The sequence below is a fragment of the Chrysemys picta genome, chromosome 10 (genome assembly GCF_011386835.1).
Source record: "Chrysemys picta bellii isolate R12L10 chromosome 10, ASM1138683v2, whole genome shotgun sequence".
Classification (NCBI taxonomy): Eukaryota; Metazoa; Chordata; order Testudines; family Emydidae; genus Chrysemys; species Chrysemys picta.
The window spans coordinates 20,756,760-20,776,664 of NC_088800.1; the positions used below are offsets into that span (position 1 = coordinate 20,756,760).

At 38.8% G+C, this 19,905-nt stretch overlaps 2 protein-coding genes across 3 annotated transcripts in view; one reads left to right on the plus strand and one right to left on the minus strand.

The window, feature by feature from the left end:
- Window positions 1-8,487, plus strand: part of MYEF2 (myelin expression factor 2) — a 25,306-nt gene extending 16,819 nt beyond the window's left edge. Inside the window, exons 15-18 of the mRNA XM_005304028.4 lie at window positions 2,466-2,537; window positions 4,608-4,813; window positions 4,894-4,945; window positions 7,672-8,487. Coding sequence (XP_005304085.1) covers window positions 2,466-2,537; window positions 4,608-4,813; window positions 4,894-4,945; window positions 7,672-7,835 — 494 coding nt within the window. The 3' untranslated portion in view covers window positions 7,836-8,487. The remainder of the gene's footprint in view (window positions 1-2,465; window positions 2,538-4,607; window positions 4,814-4,893; window positions 4,946-7,671) is intronic.
- The window catches only part of SLC24A5 (solute carrier family 24 member 5), a 22,774-nt gene extending 2,871 nt beyond the window's left edge, over window positions 1-19,903 (minus strand). Inside the window, exons 1-9 of one of the 2 annotated variants that reach the window (XM_005304027.5) lie at window positions 19,675-19,896; window positions 18,499-18,678; window positions 16,158-16,241; window positions 15,950-16,053; window positions 15,524-15,624; window positions 13,957-14,240; window positions 12,999-13,205; window positions 9,304-9,405; window positions 8,441-8,853 (exon numbers count right to left, since the gene is read on the minus strand). In XM_005304027.5, coding sequence (XP_005304084.3) covers window positions 8,531-8,853; window positions 9,304-9,405; window positions 12,999-13,205; window positions 13,957-14,240; window positions 15,524-15,624; window positions 15,950-16,053; window positions 16,158-16,241; window positions 18,499-18,678; window positions 19,675-19,804 — 1,515 coding nt within the window. In that variant the 5' untranslated portion in view covers window positions 19,805-19,896 and the 3' untranslated portion in view covers window positions 8,441-8,530. Of the gene's footprint in view, window positions 1-8,440; window positions 8,854-9,303; window positions 9,406-12,998; window positions 13,206-13,956; window positions 14,241-15,523; window positions 15,625-15,949; window positions 16,054-16,157; window positions 16,242-18,498; window positions 18,679-19,674 lie in introns of those variants that run through there. The other variant, XM_042841844.2, reaches the window with a different exon arrangement.
- Window positions 19,904-19,905: the final 2 nt, after the last annotated feature.

A 19,905-nucleotide genomic window follows, 5' to 3' on the forward strand; every position in this document is an offset into this window, starting at 1 on the left:
GGGTAATAAAATCAAGCAAGTCAGAGCCAAGATTGTGCTGATAGTTTTGGAGTGAGCAAGTCATCAGTTTGCGGATATACATTGGATGACATTAGAACCCCACCCATTTGTCTTCTCATATTAAGATCTATTGTCACAGTGACACTGCCTTTGTCACAGTCTAGCAGATCTAGGTTTATCAGAGAGAGTTCTTTCTCTTCTCTTCTCCATAAAAATGGCCATACTGGGTCAGACCAATGGTCCACCTAGCTCAGTTTCCTGTCTTCCAACAGTGGCTGGTGCAGGGTGCTTCAGAGGGAATGAACACAATAGGGCAGTTTGAGTGATCTGTGCCCTATGGTCCAGTCCCAGCTATAGTCAGTCAGAGGTTTAGGGACACTCAGAGCATGGAGTTGCATCCTTGATCATCTTGGCTAATAGCCATTGATGGACCTATCCTCCATGAATGTATCTAATTCTTTTTTAACCCATTTATACCTTTGGCCTTTACAGCACCCCCTGGCAACAAGTTCTACAGATTGACTGTGGGTTGTATGAAGTACTTCCTTAAGTTAGTTTTAAACTTGCTACCTCTTAATTTCATTTGGTGTGACCCCAGGTTCATGTATTATGTGAAGGGGTAAATAACACTTCCTTATTCACCTTCTCCAAACCATTCATGATTGTATAGACCTCTATCATATTCCCGTTCAGTCATCTCTTTTTCTAAGCTGACTAGTCCCAGACTTTTTAATCTCTCCTCATATGGAAGCTGTTCCATATCCCTAATCATTTTTGTTGTCCTTCTCTGTGCTTTTTCCAATTTAAAAAAAATATATATATTTTTTTGAGATGGGTGACCAGAACTGCATGCAGTATTCAAGGTGTGGGCATTCCATGGATTTATATAGTGGCAATATGATATTTTCTGTTTTCTTGTCTGACCCTTTCGTAATGGTTCCTAACACTATTAGCTTTTTTGAGTGCTGCTTCACATTGAGCAGATGTTTTCAGAGACCTGTCCACAATGACTCCAAGGTTTGTCTTGAGTGGTAACAGCTAATTTAGAACCCATCATTTTGTATGTATAGTTGGGATTGTTTTCCAACATGCATTACTTTGCATTTATCAACATTGAATTTCATCTGCCATTTTGTTGCTCAGTCACCTAGTTTTTGTGAGATCCCTTTGTAGCGCTTCGCAGCTGTGGACTTAACTATCCTGAGTAAGTTTGTATTATCTGCAAATTTTGCCACTTCACTATTCTCACTCTTTACCCCTTTTTCCAGATCATTTATGAATATGTTGTACAGAACTGGTCCCAGTATGGATCCTTGTGGGACCCCACTATTTACTTCTGTCCATTGTGAAAATTGACTATATATTCCTACCCTTTGTTTCCTAGCTTTTGACCAGTTAGTGATCCATGAGAGGACCTTCCCTTTTATCCCATGACTCCTTACTTTGCTTAAGAGCCTTTGGTGAAGGACCTTATCAAAGGCTTTCTGAAAGTCCAAGTACACTATTTCCACTGGATCACCCTTGTCCACATGCTTGTTGACATCCTCAAAGAATTCTAATAGACTGGTGAGGTATTATTTCCCTCAACAAAAGCCTCATTGACTCTTCCCCAATATATTGTGCTCATCTGTATCTGATAATTCAGTTCTTTACTATTATAGTTTCAACCACTTTGCCTAGTATTGAGATTTACTCCAGAAAGAAGGGCAATTTAGCTGCTTACAACAGAATCTGGACAGGGACAGGAGGTATAGTGCTATGGTAACCTCTACCAAAGCCATCCCGAGGGAGTTTTAGAATGGTGGGATTAAAGTACTTTCCCCTTGCTGCCTCAGTCTTGTAGCTCTTAGGAGTTTAATGAATTTGGTGTGTCTTTTCTTCCACATCCCTAGCACTGTTCCCTGAAAGTATGTTCTCTCCTCTGACCCACTATAGGCTTCCCCAGTGGAATCTTTACTTGAGTGTTTAATAAGCAGCTGCTTTGAATTTCTTTGAATCTTTCAGGAGAGAAGCAAAAGCTTCAAGTAATTCTCCTGGTATTTGTTACATCAGTTGGGAATGGCATTCACAGAAGCCCATTCCACCCTATATTTTTCACAATAAGGTGGTCCTGTTAGCCTTGCTTTGGTGTTCTTGCAAGATCATTTTCTGTATTCCATCTAGCTTGCCCTAATGGCAATTTGTCCGTACAAAATAATTTTTTTCCTAGAAAGGCTTTGGAAAGAATCTTAAAACCTGTAAAAAGAGCTCAAGGCTAGAGACCATCAAAGTCACTTATTATAGGCTTCCCAGCCAGCTTGCATAATAAAGTACCGATCCATCTAATCTACATAGGTGAAACCAGTCCACAGAGAAGAATCATAAGGTAAGAATGTCTTGTGTAGTTTTAAATGTTAACCAGTGTACTTGCTAATATTGTCTGGCTTTGTTAACTTGATTTTTTTTTTTTTTCTATCCTTGTTTAGGTGGTGCAATGGTTGGTGGTTTTGCAGGAGGAATGGGAGCTTCTAGCATGGGCCCAGTAGGATCTGGAATGAGTAGGTTGATTGGGTTTCAACAGAATGTAAATGATCAATGTATAGATGTAGCAGAAGATTTTTGAAAATAATTAACTTGTTCTAGTGCAATACTTTCAGTGGCAGGAAAATATTCATGTATCAGTCCCAGGTTGTGATTGTAATTCTAATTGTTTTTGGAGGCGCTGTTTTGCTAGAGATGCTTTCCTTATATATATAGGGCCCTACTAAATTCACGGACTGTGAAATCAGGCCTCCCCGCCCAATGAAATCTAGCTATTGGGGGGGAGCGGCAGGGCTGGGAGCACCCCAACTGGGGGCTCATACTGTTCACTGGGCTCCAGCTGCTAGTCTGCTGGGATGGGGCTTCGTCTTCCCCTGCATGATCACTCAGAGGGGAGATCAAACCCATCTTTGGGGTACCCAGAGGTGGGTCTGATCTCTCTCTTTCCTCCCCCTCCCCAGGCCATGCAGTGGAAGAGGAAGTCCTGTCCCTCCACAGTCCGGCCCAGACTAGCAGCTAGGAGCCTCCAACTGGGGCGCTTATAGCAGTACCGGGGAGATCAGACCCACCTCCAGGAACCTTCCCTGGCTGCAGGAAGCATTATGGCAATCCTGCGACCTGCCCGCCCCCCTCATCCCCCCCCTCCTCCTCCACACACAACAGCTTTGTCTTACACACACCCTCCCTCCCCCTCCCCCCCCGATGCCCTTTTAGGTTGGGGCCCCCACGATTACAACACAGTGAAATTTCAGATGCAAACATCTGAAAGTGTGAAATTGACCAATTTAAAAACCCTCTGGCCGTGAAACTTACCAAAATGGACCATGAATTTAGTAGGACCCTATTTATATATAAACACTGAGTTTCCTCCTCGTTCACTACATCCTTTCTAACTCTTAATCTGATGTTGGAATTTGTCAGACTTCTTAGTTTGCTAAGTATTTTTGACGAAAGGAGCAGCATTCTGGTAAGCTTTTTGCCAGAAGAAAGATAGGGTGAGTTATTTGTAAGAATCCTACAAACAACTCTGATTTTTCAATACTGTAACTTTTGCAGTAAGTAAAGGATGCTAGAAACCATCATTTGTGGTCTAGAATTTCAGACGTAATTCAGTTAACTTCTTTGTGTAGCGGTCTAATCTTGAACTTGTGTAAAGGCAACATTCATAGCCAGTATGACATGACATGGCATGACACCTTCACACTGGGATAGTTGAAAGACAGTAATGCCTTGCAATTGGCTATTTTGGGTGGCACATTAGGAAATCCACCTCCTTGATACTCAAGACATGTGGATGAAGTTGAAGCTCCTGCCTTACCTGAATTTTAATTGTGGATTCATAAAATTTTCAAGAGGATATTTATCTGAGTGCCAGTAGTTTCACATGCATGACACATACTAATGTGCTTTAAAATAGCATTTGGTGTTGGAAAGTCCAGGCTTCTGATATCAAGTAGGGGCTATTAATGCCAATCCAGTTTAATATCCAAATAACCCTTTCTTTAGAAGATGATGCCATCAGGTAGGTAAAAGTGTATCTGCATTCAGGAAAACTGACATATTTTTATTTTGCCTTCCTGGATTATAATGCTCGAATCATCCATGTTCTAAAACTTCTACAAAATTTTCATTTCATCTTTTTGGTCCCCTGTATGACTTAGTGAAATTTGAAAATCATTGAACTTTCAATTCCTGTGAGGTTTGTGATGTTACTCATTGGAATGTTTTTTTTATAGATGCAGTACTAGTCCATCAACACTTCTGTATCTGCTACTTGGTACCGATATTTTGATAATTCAGAAATGTTCAAATAAAAACATTTTAGTAACTTGCAAAGAATGTAATAACTGTGATCAGGCTAACATGCTAATATTTGAATCTGCTTGGAGCTTATAGGAAATATGACAAATTTCATTATGCTCTGTACTAGATCAGTTTTCTTACCTAAAATGACTGCATTTTCACTACACAAGAGATCTAATTAGTTAAGTTCACTTATGATACAGCTATAACTTGCATTTAAATTAATATCATGAAGTAAACTTGATTTTATTTCCTGAACATCTTTTCTTCCTCTCTCTGCCTAGGTGGTGGAATGGGTGGTATGAATAGTATGACTGGAGGAATGGGAATGGGGATGGATCGGATGAGCTCCAGTTTTGATCGAATGGGACCAGCTATGGGAGCTGGCCTGGACAGGAACATTGATATGGATCGAGGATTTGTGGCTGGCCCGATGGGAAGTGGTGTGAGAGAGAGAGGTTCTAAAGGCAACCAGATATTTGTCAGAAATGTAAGCATGTGAATTCAAACAAACAGCTATTTTTTCCACTCTGTGTCTGTATATATTATTAATACCTGTTTTCATTCTAGCTTCCATTTGACTTGACCTGGCAGAAGCTAAAAGAGAAATTCAGTCAGTGTGGTAAGTATATGGAAGGCTGCAAATGTTGTTGTCCTGCATAAGCCATAAAGTAAGAGCTTAACAAATGTCCAGTCTACAGGGACAGTGGGATGTAGTTATTGCCTAGACAAAATGTTAAATAGCCTGAAGAGTAGTCTGGCCAGCCTTATCCTGCACACATACCTTAATTTCTGGGAAAATTACTGTACTAAATTTACCCGTGCGACTTTAGATGTGACTTACAGCTGGAGCCAAATTGTTTTTGTTCAGCTAGATGGGCCTGGTCTATGTATTCTCTGAGGGCTGTGGCTTATAAAATAATTCTTGCTATATTGTTTGGCTTTGTGTATGGAAGAAATGCAGGATTGCTGTGGATATTTAACATAGCATTGATTTATGCGGGTACTTCGGAATGCCTTTATCGCCCTATTGCTAAAAATGCATGAATCATGGGGCTTAGATGTAAGAACAAACAACTTGTTTCCCCCTTTGAAAACTCACTTTCTGAACTCCGAACCTAATTAGCTTTTTTTACTTTGCGGGGGGGGGGAGAGGAGGAAGAAATAATTCTCAGCATAGCACTGCCATCTGATATGTTGAATAGACAGTCAAACATTTGTGCTGTACAAATTTGATAGCTAATGTACATAGGTTTTGTCCAAGCAAATGAAGTTGCAGGTATTCCTGCTTTTGACTTCATGCAAAGATGTTCACTGCTGGGATGTTATGGGTACATCTACAAAGCAAAAAACAACACAAAAAACCTGCGGCAGTGAATCTCAGAGCCCAGGTCAACTGACTTGGGCTGGCACTACAGGGCTAAAAATAGCAGAGTAGACACTCCTGCTTCGGCTCTGAAACCTGGGGGCGGGTATGGGAACCTCAGGGCCTGGGCTCCAGCTTGAGTGGGAACATCTATATTGCTGTTTTTAGCCCTGTAGTGCAAGCCCGAGTCAGTTGACCCAGATTTTGAGACTTACTGCTACAGAGGGTGTGTGGCGTTTTTCTCCCCCCTCCCCATGTTGATGTAACCTCTGAGACTGTGTTTATGCTACTTGGCAGGAGTGCATAAGATAGTAAACTGTTTTCCAGTCTCTTGCGGCTATTTTTGTAACTAAACTTTCTTCCTCTTGGCTATCTTCAGGTTTTACTGTTGTGCCTAGAACCAATAGAGCTCCATTGTACTTGGCATTGTACAAACATAAAACAAAAGATAGTCTCTGCCCCAAACAGTAGTAACCATTTTTTTGCAATTGCGCTAATCTTAATAGCTGCCTTCTTTCCATGAGTAACCTACGTTGCATCTTAAAATTAAAAGAATTTTGTGAACATTGGAAGAATGTGGAATTAAAATGTGGAAAAACCTTTACAAGCCATTCTGCAAATATTAGTATAAAGGAGAAGCAGGGAGGGGAACTAAGGAGAAGTATGAAAACAGAATCTCTGTTTAAGGGTTGTCTAAATACAGTTTTTTGTACTGCTTTAGCTATATCCGTTTCTAAACCAATAATACTGGTACAACTGCCTAGTGTAGATGCAGTTATACAGTTATAAAGGTGCTTTTACCAGAATAGTGTTTATCCATAAATTTACAGAAATAAGCTATACTGAAAAGAATCTTTACCTGTGCCCACAGTATCCCTGTTTCTAAACAATGCAATTTCTGTTCGGATTTAACTAAATGATCCCTAGAAATGCATCTGCTTTTCTTTGACAATCTTCACTGCAGCTAACGTAGTAATTGTTGAATGATTTTAAGAAAAGAATGATTAGTACAAATCAGAAAAATCTGTACATCATGCAAATATCATTAAGGGACTACAAAGAATATCTGTCTCTAAATGTTTCATCTCTTTCTGTGAAAAGTCAGTCTTATATTGTGAGTGTCTCAAAAATGAGGCCTACATTTTAGAGAGGTTTGCCTACTTTTGGTGGCTTGGCTGTATTAGCATGGTGTAGCTAAAAGGATAGCTCATTATGAAATGTCTACCTTAAAACACCTAGTTAATGACTAGTTTTCTGTCTTGAGTGCTTTTTTAAATCTTGCGTCTTCTAAAGAAGTGTATTGAGGATAAAGGAATGTCCATTCATGAGAAGTCATCTAATTCTTATTTCAGTAATCACTCCAGTAACAGAACTTCCACTCCATTTGATCTGTACTATGATTGTTTTACTGTAACATGCACCTAGTAAGTAATCACCATGTGATTGCTAGCATCTTTAAACTGCCTGATAGCTCAAATTGTGGCTGAAAGGGGCTCAAAACTGGTCTTATTCTGATAGGATTCTTCTGTTTGTGCAACTGAGCTCAACTAATTCAAGCAAAAGCATGTTTAATTCTATACTGGTATGAGACCAGAACTGTTGCTATTTGTGTAGACCAAGGAGTTTTCATACTCTGATTCTTGTCTGCTGTATTGATACTTATGTTTCCTTTCAATAAGTAAACGCTACCTGAATGTATTGGAATAGCAACTCTTATGTTTTAACTTATTTTTTTTATTAAAATGTAATTGACACCTCAGATTGACCCAAAGATTCAGTCTGCTGTAAGATGGATGCAAACTTTATACTTGGTTAGTCCATTTGATGGTAGTATGTTTTTAGATTGTATTTTAACATCTAAACTTAGATGCTTCCTAAAAAAAATTTTTTAAATGTCTTTCTACCTTAATCTGTCATTGGATCTCTAACTTGGTAGTGCAATGTAGCCTTTATAGTAACTGCTGTTTAACTTATTTATTCAGGTCATGTAATGTTTGCTGAAATAAAAATGGAGAATGGAAAATCAAAAGGCTGTGGAACAGTCAGGTTTGACTCACCAGAATCTGCTGAAAAAGCCTGTAGAATAATGAACGGCATAAAAATCAATGGCAGAGAAATTGATGTACGCTTGGATCGCAATGCATAATTTAAAACTGTGTTCAGGAACATTCCTATGTCTGTTTAGCTTCTATATCCTAGTAAGTCATTTTTAGTAACATTGTATGCTTACAAAAGCGGTAAAAACAAACTTTTAAATCCCACCAGCCTTTAACAGTATAGTGTTTAATATACTGTGATTCTTGGTAACTAAATCTTACTATGTTTGGTTTTTAAGGACAGTTTGCCCGATTTTCAGAGGTACTAAACACCTGCAGTCCCCTTAAAGACAGCGGAAGCTGTGGATGCTTGGCACCTCTGGAAAATTAGGCCAAGTGTCTCTAGTCATTCAGTTTAAATGAATGGTTATACTGTTTTTAATAAAATAAGCCATTTTCTCTGTTCTCAAGATTGCATAGTGGGATTTGTTTAGTGTTTCAGATTCCTTCAGCTCGTATCAACATTGTAATGTAAAAAATTAGATGTCCCTTCCAGAATTTTGGTTTTATATATGCATTGTAGTCACACTGTAATTCTTGACTCTAAAAAAAAAAAAAAAAAGGGCTCCAATTAGGCTGTGATGTTGTTTTATTTTTAAGATTACTTTTATGCCATGATTTAGAGCTTCTGTAAATAAGTTTTAGAGCCCAAAGGGAGTTTTGGATTTTTTTTTATTTGACTAAATGAAGAAATTGATCCTCTCTCATTGTTTTGTGTCTTCCTCAGTACAGTCACTGGCTAAAACTAGCCACCACAGACCTTTACAGGATTGTTCCCTATGATCCCAAGTTCATATAAAATTGACAATATAGTAAATACTAAGTACATTACTAGACAGATTGCTCCCAGTTTTTTATCTAACTTCCAACCATTCAAGTGAACTGCCAGAAAAATAAAAATAATGGAACAAATAAGAGAAATAGCTGTGTAAGTCAAACCACTGCTATTCACTTCCACAGGTGCTGATGTATCTATGAAGGCAGTTTTTATAAACCAAGGTAATCCCAAACACAGCATGTCGAATACATTGGATCCTACAATGTTAGACATAGCCATATCTCCTTTTCCTGAAAAACAAAAAACACTGAGTGTTCATTTAATTTTATTGCACTGTAGAAAGAATTTTCTAAGCATCTCCCTAAACTACGAGCATCTATATCGAGATCACTTGATAAAGTAAGCTATATACCACTGGCTAAAATCAATCCTGTTGGAACACAATTAAACTTGCAGTTTTATAGTAGTCATAATTCTTGTTCAACAGCAATCAGACATTTCCTAAAATGTTTGATATATTTTTTTTTAACTTTAAATTTTAGAAGGCTAAGCTACAATTGACTTTAGGTGAACTTCAGTATTTAATACTAATGAATTTTGTTTTAAACACTCAAAACAGTAGCAGCTTTATGACTTGCGCTGTGAACCTTTCAGATATAGTGAAATATCTGTGAGACCTCTCTGCCCTAGCTCCTAAAACAAGTTCTTAATGGAGTGAGCATGAATGCTGAAATTCTTACCTTTCCTAGCCACCAGTACACTTGCAACTGTGTCTGGTATGCTTGTCCCTGCTGCTAGTAATGTAAGACCCATTACTGTCTCTGGAATTGCCAGCGTATCACCTGTAGTGAATAAACAAGGACACTGAGTAACAACACATTTCATAGGTGAAGTCTGGTCCGAGGAAACTGCTACATATGTTTTTACCAGAGAAAGAAAGGATTGGTATTTGTATGCTAATTCCAAAAGGAATCCATGCGAGCCAGTAAGAATTCAAGATAGCTTAACTTTATTTACTGAAATCTTACAGGCTTGACACTGATTTCATTTAAACTTTTTTACTAGCCAGTGGTTATTTACTAATGGAACAAGCACCTTCAGTAACATGATGTGGAATTTGTTTTCCGTTTGAAAATAAATATGCCCACTCAGCTAGAGATAAGGAGGCTATTACTGACTTCCTGCAGATACAGTAAAAGTGAGAGGTTTCTGACAATTGTGACACTTTTTTTGAACTGCTGAAAATAGACTAATCCCTTGTGTTCTTTGGGCATTTTATCACATGAGTTCTGGAAGTCACATGAAGCAGTAACCCCTTTACTCATTCACTCTTGAAAAAAGCACATGAACTCCCTGAGGAGACATATGAAAAGACTTTAAATAGTCCAAATTCATTGCTGTGAAACTTCACTTCTGTCAAAAAATGCAACTTTCCAAGTCTTAGTAGTCATACATAGCAAAATGCTAAGTAAAATATAATTGCAACACTTCTTATTTAGAACCCTACGTTTCCCACAGGTACATACTAGTTTTCTCACATTAACTTCAGTAGCAGTACACTATTTTCTTCCCTGCTAGCAGCCATTAATACTTTGAAAATGGATTAACTCCTACTCTTCATCTTTGTGCTTCAGTTGCTTAACTAAAATTTAAAGATAAATTCAAATCCAAGTTAAGCAATTCTATCTTTTGGGGCTAACCTTGAGCAGCCTTTAGTTTTGATTTTACTGTCAAGCAGATGTCGTCATTTGTTTCTCCTAATGCAGTATTCATAAAACTTGGGCAGAAAGTTTGAAGGATTTGATCTGTTTAAACTCTTAACTTGTTTTTTAATGGATAATTTAATTCACTTTACTGAAAAGTGTATTGTCTACCTCTAAATTTTGTTGTTGTGGGTCTTCCATCCATAATAGTAAGGGTTTTGACCAACCGTAATAAGCAGTTTTGTTAGACTGAATTATTCAGTGGATTGTCTGTAAACTTAGGTGCACTGTAGTTGCATTCCAAATACCAGCTTAGGTCAGTTAGAGGCAAAACTTAAAAATAGGGAATCTAAAACTGCTGCTTCTCTGTTGGAAGGGATTGAAAGTGATTCTGATCTGGAATTTGTAATGGTCCAAACCCTCCCTCCCAAGATTAAGGCATAAGTGTAGGAAGAAAGTCAGCTTGTAAACCAAGAAGGCTAAAAAGTAATAGGCAAGACAAGGGGGAGCTGAAGCATGAATCTCTTAGCCTATGGGACAAAGTGCTAGCTTCTAGCCCTAGAAGGTAAGATTGGAACCTAAACGGAAGTGAGTCTGAGCTCTTTCCTCACTACATAGTTTTATCAGCTTCATAGTTCAAGTGCAGATCTAGCCTGGTAAGTGACTATGTGAAGATGGGACTAATATGTACTAATAGGGAATTTGAACATAAGACCGGCCACACTGGGTCAGACCAAAGGTCCATCTAGCCCAGCATCCTGTCTTCCGATAGTGGCTGATACCAGGTGCCCCAAAGGGAATGAACAGAATAGGTAATCATCAAGTGATCCATCTTGTCGCCCATTCCCAGCTTCTGGCAAACAGGCTAGGGACACCATCCCTACCCATCCTGGCTAATAGCCATTGATAGACCTATCCTCTACGAATTCATCAATTTTTGTTGTTAGATTCTATTTGTATGCACCAGAATTAAGTTCCAGTATGTTAAACCTGTACAAACCCTGTGAAGTTCAGGAGCAGGATAGGTGTTAGCATTACCTTTTACAAAAACTGATTTGTGAAAAGAAAAGAACCCAGGTTGAATATGCAGGGCTATCAAAAGCTTTATATTGTATACAGAACAAACATAGTTTGAAGTCAGTGAGAGACAGACTCCCTCCCAATACCACTTTTAATCACTTTTCAAAGTAGACCAGCACTCGACCCTGTTTGAAACTTTGGCATACCCACTTTTCACATTGTCATGGCTCTAACTAGCAGATCAGCAATCCCTCTCGCCTGCAATATGGGAAAGCTTGTCAAAGATTCCTAGCTCACTACACTAAATTACCTGCTTTTACCTATGAGTGAATGAAGTAGGGGCTGAATTACCTCTATCAGTACACTAGACCACGTGACAGCTAGTTGTTTAATTTTGGTTGTCTCAAACTACACAAACCTCTGTTGGCAGGATTGTTTTTCCTTATTTAAGATATTCAATTAGAATTAATTCAAAACCAATTAGGATGTGAATTAGTAGACTACATAGGCAGACTTAAAGTGAGCTACAAAGGAGAAATGCAAGGGTTGTACCGCCTTCCCCCCCCCCCCCCCCTTGCTTTTGAGATGTAAAGCTTGAAAGGCTTGTCAGTTTTCAGCTTGTTCTTAAAATTTGAAATTTCACGTCTACCCTGAAAGCGATGACTGGAGAACTAGTCAAGTTATGCCATGTGACTGAAAGTTGAGCAATTGAAAGGGGGAAAACAGTTTAATCAGCATTCAGAAACATTTTTTTGCTTTTACACCTATTTAACTCCAATTGCTAAAACGCTAAAAAAAGGAGACAGGATTACTTAGAGACTTAACACTTCTGTCCTTTCACTTCTGATGTGAGTTCATGAGACTGCCAGAAAGTACTCTCGTTTTCCTCGAGTTTGCTAGCCATACATGATTTTAAAGGTTTAAATCTCTCTCACACACACACAATTCAAGCCTCCCCATCAGAGCAGCAAAATAGGCAAACCGCAAACTTGTTAAAACCCTTTACTTGTCACTGAAGGTACTAAAATAAATTCATTTCTTTAAAGGACCATTATTGATCTTTGCCTCCTAATTGATGCTTGCAAGGAAATGATGTTTAAAGTTAAGTGATAACTGCTCTTGTATGAGAGGAACTGAACCTTTATCTCCAGTCTTGGCAGATAAATTTTGTAATTTTGATACCTGCTTGGTAAATCAGCTTAAAATAATGCTATACATGTAATGCTGTTTAAGATCTTAATGTTAGGTAGAACAAATCCATAATTTTCTGAACAACTTGAGCAATGACGTAAATATTTTTTCTCAAATGCATTCATTGTTACATAGCCACATGAGTAGATGCCCATCACCTAGATTGGGAAGGCTGATGGTGCAGCACAATGGTACAGCCAAGGTCAATTTTCCAGGAAATATTCTTCTTGGGAAATATCAGATGGAGAAAGGAAGTTTAACTATGAAAACTTCTCAATACAGTCTTTAGGTAGCTCTGAACTAGCCCTTTTCAAAGCAGTAATGGCTGAATTATCTTGTCAACCACTTCTATGGGGCAGTGGGTGGGAGAGGAACTTGAACTATGAACATGCAATCTGAGGCTAACCTTTTTCAGAAGAGTATCCTCCCCAGTTGTGGAAAAGGAAACTAGATGGGAAAAATCATTCATTCCTCAGTGATTGAGTCAGTTGACATGATATAGCAGCAAGTAAAGTACATACCCACTATGGTTACCATCCATACAAGGACATATGTAAATGCAGAAATCCACACAGCTGACATGAAAAATGTCACCATGAACCAGTTTTTCCAAAACTGTCTTCTGCAGTCTGGTGTGGTCAAATATAGTAGTGTAATAATAGGAAGAGAGAGCACCCAGACAATTCTTTTTAAATCTGCTTCAGGGATGGTGAAGACACTTGGAGGATCTGTTGGAGATTAAAAGGTAAACCATTTTAAACTATCCCTGTAATGAGGCTATGTTTGTGTATAATCTGATAACCTGACTCTTAAGAATGATGGGCAAAAGCATACAAAAATACAGTCTCAAACAAGTTTTCCCTTTCTTTCATCACTAGGAAAAGCCCCCTGAGTTATTTTGCTTACTTGAGTAACCTGAGCTTCTTTGTAATCTGTTTGTTTGGTGCTTCCTTAGTGAGTAACTAGGTCCATAAGTGAAGTTTTTCCATAAGTACCTGATGATTAGTCACATCAGGGGGTCACTTTCTTTTTTTAAATTCCTGCCTCAGAAGCATTAGTCAAATCCATACTATAGCACATTTTGGGGGTTATAAAACTGCCCGTTTCACAGAACACCAGTATCACACAGTTAGTGCAGGTAGCAGTTATATCAAATGAAAGACTTATCAGCTGAGCCATTGAGAAGTTTCAAATATGCACTTCAAAGAATCTCAAGGAAAGTTACTCTACTCATCATTCATAGTTCTTCTGTGGCTCAAATGAATGACTGCTTTGGCATTCTTCCAGTGGATAACTTTATATAACCAGCTCTGTGTTTTGATTTTGCTAAAGATCAGATTCCAAGAAGGAATAGTAGTGTATTAAACTCAACTAGAGTTCTTTCCTGGTCTAAACCATTTGAAATTAATCTTGCAATTTACTCAACCCCCATTCCCATAATTAAAGACACACGTAGACTGGTAGAGGCTGTATTAATACCTTCAGAAATTTCATCAAGCCCATGTAAACTTATAGAAAGTTGTGAGTAGTCTGATTCATCATGAAAAATTCCACTATCGATTCTTGATTGTCGACAAATTAGTGGTTCACATTCTTCCTTCCAGCCAATTAATGGCTGCTGTTCAGTGTTTTCTTCCATAGCTTTTGCAAAACAAGTACAGCAGGGACTAAACTTCTTCATAATATATTGATTGATTTTAATATCAAAACACAGCACCAGAATATATAACCCATAAATCAGCAGCAGGGAAGCACCTTCATACCTAGAATAAAAATTGGATTTTACATAAAAATCCAACTCATTTTTATCTTCAGTTATTTTTAAAGAAATTGATTTTAAAAAAGCTGTTTTAGCTGAGTAATACTTAAGTGACTGCCCACTCAGGCGATAATTAATTGGCTTTGGCAGCAAAAGGAAAATAAGTGGAAACAAACTTATTTCCCCAATGCAGATTATCAAAGATTTCTAATTTACAAGGGGACATGTTACGTATAGATACCATAATGGAGACTAATGTTTCTTCTTATTTTACAGCAATTTGATTAATATACTACAGCCCCAGTCCCACAAACACTTATCTATGAAAGTATTCTATCATCTTATAGAACTACTCATGAGTAAACATTTGCAAGACTGAATCCTATTATGTTAATCAACAGAAGGCATGGTCTGAGCTCTAGGAACTTCAGAGTTCTATTCCTGGGTTTAGCTAATCTGCTAAAGGCTACACAGAGGAACTTATTTGTAAAGAGAAACTAGTCCAAATATCTTCTGGTGCAAATGGGTGCAACTCCATTGACTTAAGTAGTGTTGTCCCTTTATATTAGAACTGAGCCCACTATTTGTAAACTCAGCTCACAAGGATGTTGAGGATTTTAATGGTCTTTGAAGATAAAAAATGCCAAATGAGTGCAATGTATTTAATAATGAACATGGAATAATGACAGGTGGTAGGTGCTTCCATTACCCAGTGAAAGAAAAACCTAAAAATTCAGATCTCATGCATATTGCAGGCTAATTTCTGTGGGAAAGAAGAAAAGCGGAGGCTGAATGGTTCAGGAAATTGGTAATTAAAGACTAAAGCCTCTCCTCATAGGTTCACATCCAATCGAGGTCAATATTGACTGAAAATAGTTACCATTGGATAGTTCAGCAGTTCATATGAGTTACTCCATCCATTTGATAGTGGACAACTGTCTCAAGTCAGGTGCACAAAAGAGGTTAACAAAGGAACAGACTGAAGACTAATGGTTGTGCAAGGTAGGGGACACCAGAACAGGTTTGAAGTGCAGTGCAAGGAAGCCTTTGCTGGTTGAGATTGATAAGCAGGAATCCACAGTATGGTTAATGTAACAGCCTTCATGAACACTGAATTCAATATACAATTCTTAAAGCCAACAAGATATTCATATTTGTGAATGTACAATACAATTAACTTCAGATTGGGATACTTGAGGTTAATGCTTGATTAAAAAAGTGACTAAATTTATTTTTACACACGCTAATTTCCAGTCAACATGAACTTAACACAAATTGTGCACTTACCAGTAAATTCTGCTGTCAAAGATCATTGCAAGGACTGCTGCTGCACTAATTGCATATGCCAAACAGTCTCTAAACAGTGGCCAACAAGACAGCCTCGAAACCTGCAGGACACAAATTACTTTTTCAAATCTATTATAGTTCTTTCACCAAGTACTGAACATGCTGCCTTAATGTTTCTGTATTGATATGTGACTAACTTGGTTCTTAGAAAATGATTTAAATGTAGTAACTCAAAAGTAATTAGTGTTTTTTTTTTTAATCTTATTGGGGAGTTATCTTCTGATTGGTTACATGCTGTTTTGCTACTGAGTAATAAATTGAACTATTATCATACAAAACTTGCTTTGTGGCTTTTGTCAGTAAACCATAGGAAGTTACAATTATTTGGCTCTAAAGAGAGCAGAATTAGATCAGTGTTTTACGTACCACGCTAGATAACAACCCACAAGCTGCACAGATACCAAGAAGGTTATAGATTGCAGATCCAAGGATGGTGCTAACTCCAATGTCTCCCTTTGTCACGAATACCCCTGTAAGCAAAATAGTGTTTAACATAGTTAATTTCCGCTGTTCCGTTTTTTTAGGAGAAGGGGCGATTATATATTCTGAATTGTTAAACAATTGTTTGTTTTACCTAGAAAAGCAGTGACCAATTCAGGAGCAGAGCTACCAGCTGCCATAAAAGTTGCTCCAGCAACATCTTGAGAGAGGCCAAGGGCTGAAGATGGAATAAAATAATTACTATTAAACAAAAGTTATACCTCTAGTCTACACACACTACTTACAACTAATGTGTAAAAAGTACAGTAGCTCCTTACATTATTGGGAACCACAAAATCAACATTCTTAGCAGAAGAAAATTAATTTGTGTTACAGAATAAGCTATAACACAGATGCTTGGAGACCTTTGAATGTCAGTAAGACAACTGATCAAGAACTTCATTTATAAACTTTTCTAAAGATGGGTGCATAGGTTTAAGTGTTGAAATAGTTTTTGCTCTAATAAGTGCACAAGATTTATAAACTTGTAGGATTGAGACCTTTATTTGTGGATGAAAAATTTAAAGTTGTCAGATTAAATCCAAGTTCATTGATGTTCTAGATGTTACTTGTTTGTATCTACTTTTGTGAGAAAAATACACTCAAGTCAAGCATCAGCAACTCAGTGAAGCATAAAACAACTGACCATTAGTTCCTGCTTCACTTATGTGCTGAATCCATTTGTAAAATGGGTATAGTACTACTTGTTTCATGGATATATTGTGTAAGGCTTAGGCCATGGCTACACTATTAAGCTTACAATGGCACAGCTGTTCCGCCAACATAGCGTTGTGCACACTATCACTTATGCGAGTGAAACATGTCCTCTGGGGGTGGTTTTTTTTACATCCCTGAATGACATAAGTTTTGCTCACATAAGTGGTAGTGTAGACGTGGCCTTAATTAAGCAGCTTAAGATCCCTTGAAGCATAACAAAACACGAAGTTAACAGCCCACTCAAGACTGGGCATTTTAACCAGCAATTGTCTGTCTTAAAGATGAACGGTTTTTGGTTTTAAACCACATTGTATTGGGATGAAGGAAACTTTAGGGCTAAGTTTACACTAGCTTTTATGGAAAAACTCCCCATTGTTTCCATTAGCACATATGTTTGGTAGAAGAGGGCACCACTGTTCTTACCATTGTGTCCTTATGCTCTGGGAAATTGTCAGGTTATTTATTAGGTAAATTCTTGATGATTCTAACACCTTTGTTCCCCCCACTGCTTAAGCTGATTTTAAGTAAGATATTGCTAATACACCCAGCATCTTAGAATATAGGCAGTTAGCTAGGAGATATCTACTGTAGATGGAGAGAAAGCCACTGTATGCATGTTGCACTTCTGTCCTGCTGCATGTGGGATGATAAAGCCAGCAGAGAGTGTTGATCATCTAGCCTGACCTACCTAACACCAGCCTTAGGACTTCCCTGAATTAATTCCTGTTTGAACTAGAGCAAACCTTTTTGAAAAAAATCCAATCTAGACTTAAAAACTTCTAGTGACGGAGATTCCCCTACAGCCCTTGGTAAATAGTTCCAATGGTTAATTACCCTATTACAATGTGTGTATTTAGAGTCTGAATTTGTCTAGTTTCAGCTTCCAGCCATTAGATATTGTTACACTTTGCTTGTTACATTGAAGAGCACTGTATTATAAATTATTGCTCCCTATGTAGATACTTGGATTGTTAGTAAATCACCCTGTAACCATCTATTTGATAAAACTAAATATATTGTCAAGTATCAGGGGGTAGCCGTGTTAGTCTGTATCTACAAAAACAATAAGGAGTCTGGTGGCACCTTAAAGACTAACGGATTTATTTGGGCATAAGCTTTCGTGGGTAAAAACCTCACTTCTTTAGATGTATCCCACGAAAGCTTATGCCCAAATAAATCCGTTAGTCTTTAAGGTGCCACCAGACTCCTTATTGTTTTAACTAAATATATTGAATGTTTTAACTCTTTCACTAAAAGTAATGTTTTCTAATCCTTTAATCATTCTGTGGCTGTTTGCTGAACACTCCAATTTATCAACATGATGCATACAAGAGGAATCCCATTGGTACTAGTGTGTGTTTTTGTGAATCTTTTCTGCAGGAACCAGTGTCCTGGGAAAAGCAATCTGCCTTAGTCTAGGACATCTGGTACTTTCATTTTTTAAATCACTTTAAAGTTAATCACTTTATTTACAATATTTTTCTTTTTAGTGTTAAGCCTGGATGTCAGTATTAAATCTCCTGCACTCCTGTAGTTTACCAGCCTTAAGCCCACTCTGTCTGTACACTGTTTCCCAACTCAGCTAAATATTGAATGTTGAACTTTCTGCCCTCATTTCTAAGTTGCACTCATACTGTCAAACTCTACAAAGGGAATAATCTTGCCAATAGCGGTTCAATTTTACAGAAATGATTACTAGGACTTAAAAAATAACTTACATTCACTAATGCTCTCTAGAGAAGGAAGGAAGTAATCATCACACACAATGGAGACAGCCATAAACATATAAAGGATAATTATGAAATAGATAATGATCCCCCCATCTTCTCTCTCCTGTTGTGTAAAAAATGCGTCAGGAAATTCCGATGAGGGAGGGGGGATGCATTGTGTTTTATTTTCTGAAAAGAGAATACAAAGGTCTTATGCAGATTATCAAACATTGTCTTCTTCCCCCAGCTACAAAACTTTTGAGGATGTTTTCAATGGAATTTTGGGTAGGTGGAACATATGAACCTATTTTAAATGATTAGTTCTTAATTGTTGGAAGCCCCCAGACAGAGAACTGTTGCAATACACATAAGGGGATAGGGATATTGCCAATGTTTCATTCCTGCACATAGGATGACCAGCTGTCCTGATTTTATAGGGACTCCCAATTTTGGGGTCTTTTTTTTATATAGGCTCCTATTACCCCCTCACCCCTGTCCCGATTTTTCACATTTGCTATGTGGTCACCCTACCTGCACACAACACTGTCAAACGTACACCAAGGAAAGCCAGCAACCCAAACTTGTTTCCAACCCTTTGCCTAATGAGCCTTTGACACACACCCCTTTATAGAGCAACCAATGTTAAGGTATCCTGCGGTTTCCAGTACAACTCTGTTTGACCTCCAGTTAAGACTTCAGAAAGGCAAAAATACTGGGGTGGGTGCCATGTATGGCCGCAGAAGGTTTGCTTAAACTTAGACATTTTCCAGTCAGCTACAGGTCATGCTCGAGTTATCCTGGCAAAAGAAATAAAGGGTTCTCTTCCAACCGCCGGGGCGGAAAACAGCCAGCGAAGGAAAGGGAGAAAACTCAGGACCATATTGAAATAGTTGAACACATTTGCCTTTCTTAGCAACTACGCTGGTGTGACAAGAAAGGTCCCAGCTCTTTCCAACGCTTCCCCCCTGGGCACTGTGTGCATCTCGGCTTGATTAGCTGAAAAGCCCCAGTAAACCGAGCGGCCCATGCGATGGCTAGTCCTGTAGCTACTGCGCTTTTCCCACCCACGCTCCATCCCCGAGCCCCTTTCCGGCGGGGTCCCCTGGCGCACGGGGCGGGGGTTTGGAGCGGAGCCGCTCCCGAGGTGTGAACGCAGCCGGCTGACACTCCGCGCCCCCGGCCTACCTGTGTCCCTGGGGAGCCGCTGGGCGGCAGCGCCCCTGCGAGGCAGGTGAAAGGCGGCCAGAGCCCCCAGGAGCAGCAGGACGGAGGCTACCCGGCCGCCTCTTGCACGGTTCCTCCAGCCTCCCTGCATCGCGCCGGCCTCAGCCTCGCACTGAGCGGCGGGGGGAGGCGTAGAGGGGATTAGGGGCCGGCGGGATCATGTGAGGGGGCGGTTTTGGCCGCTTCCCCCGG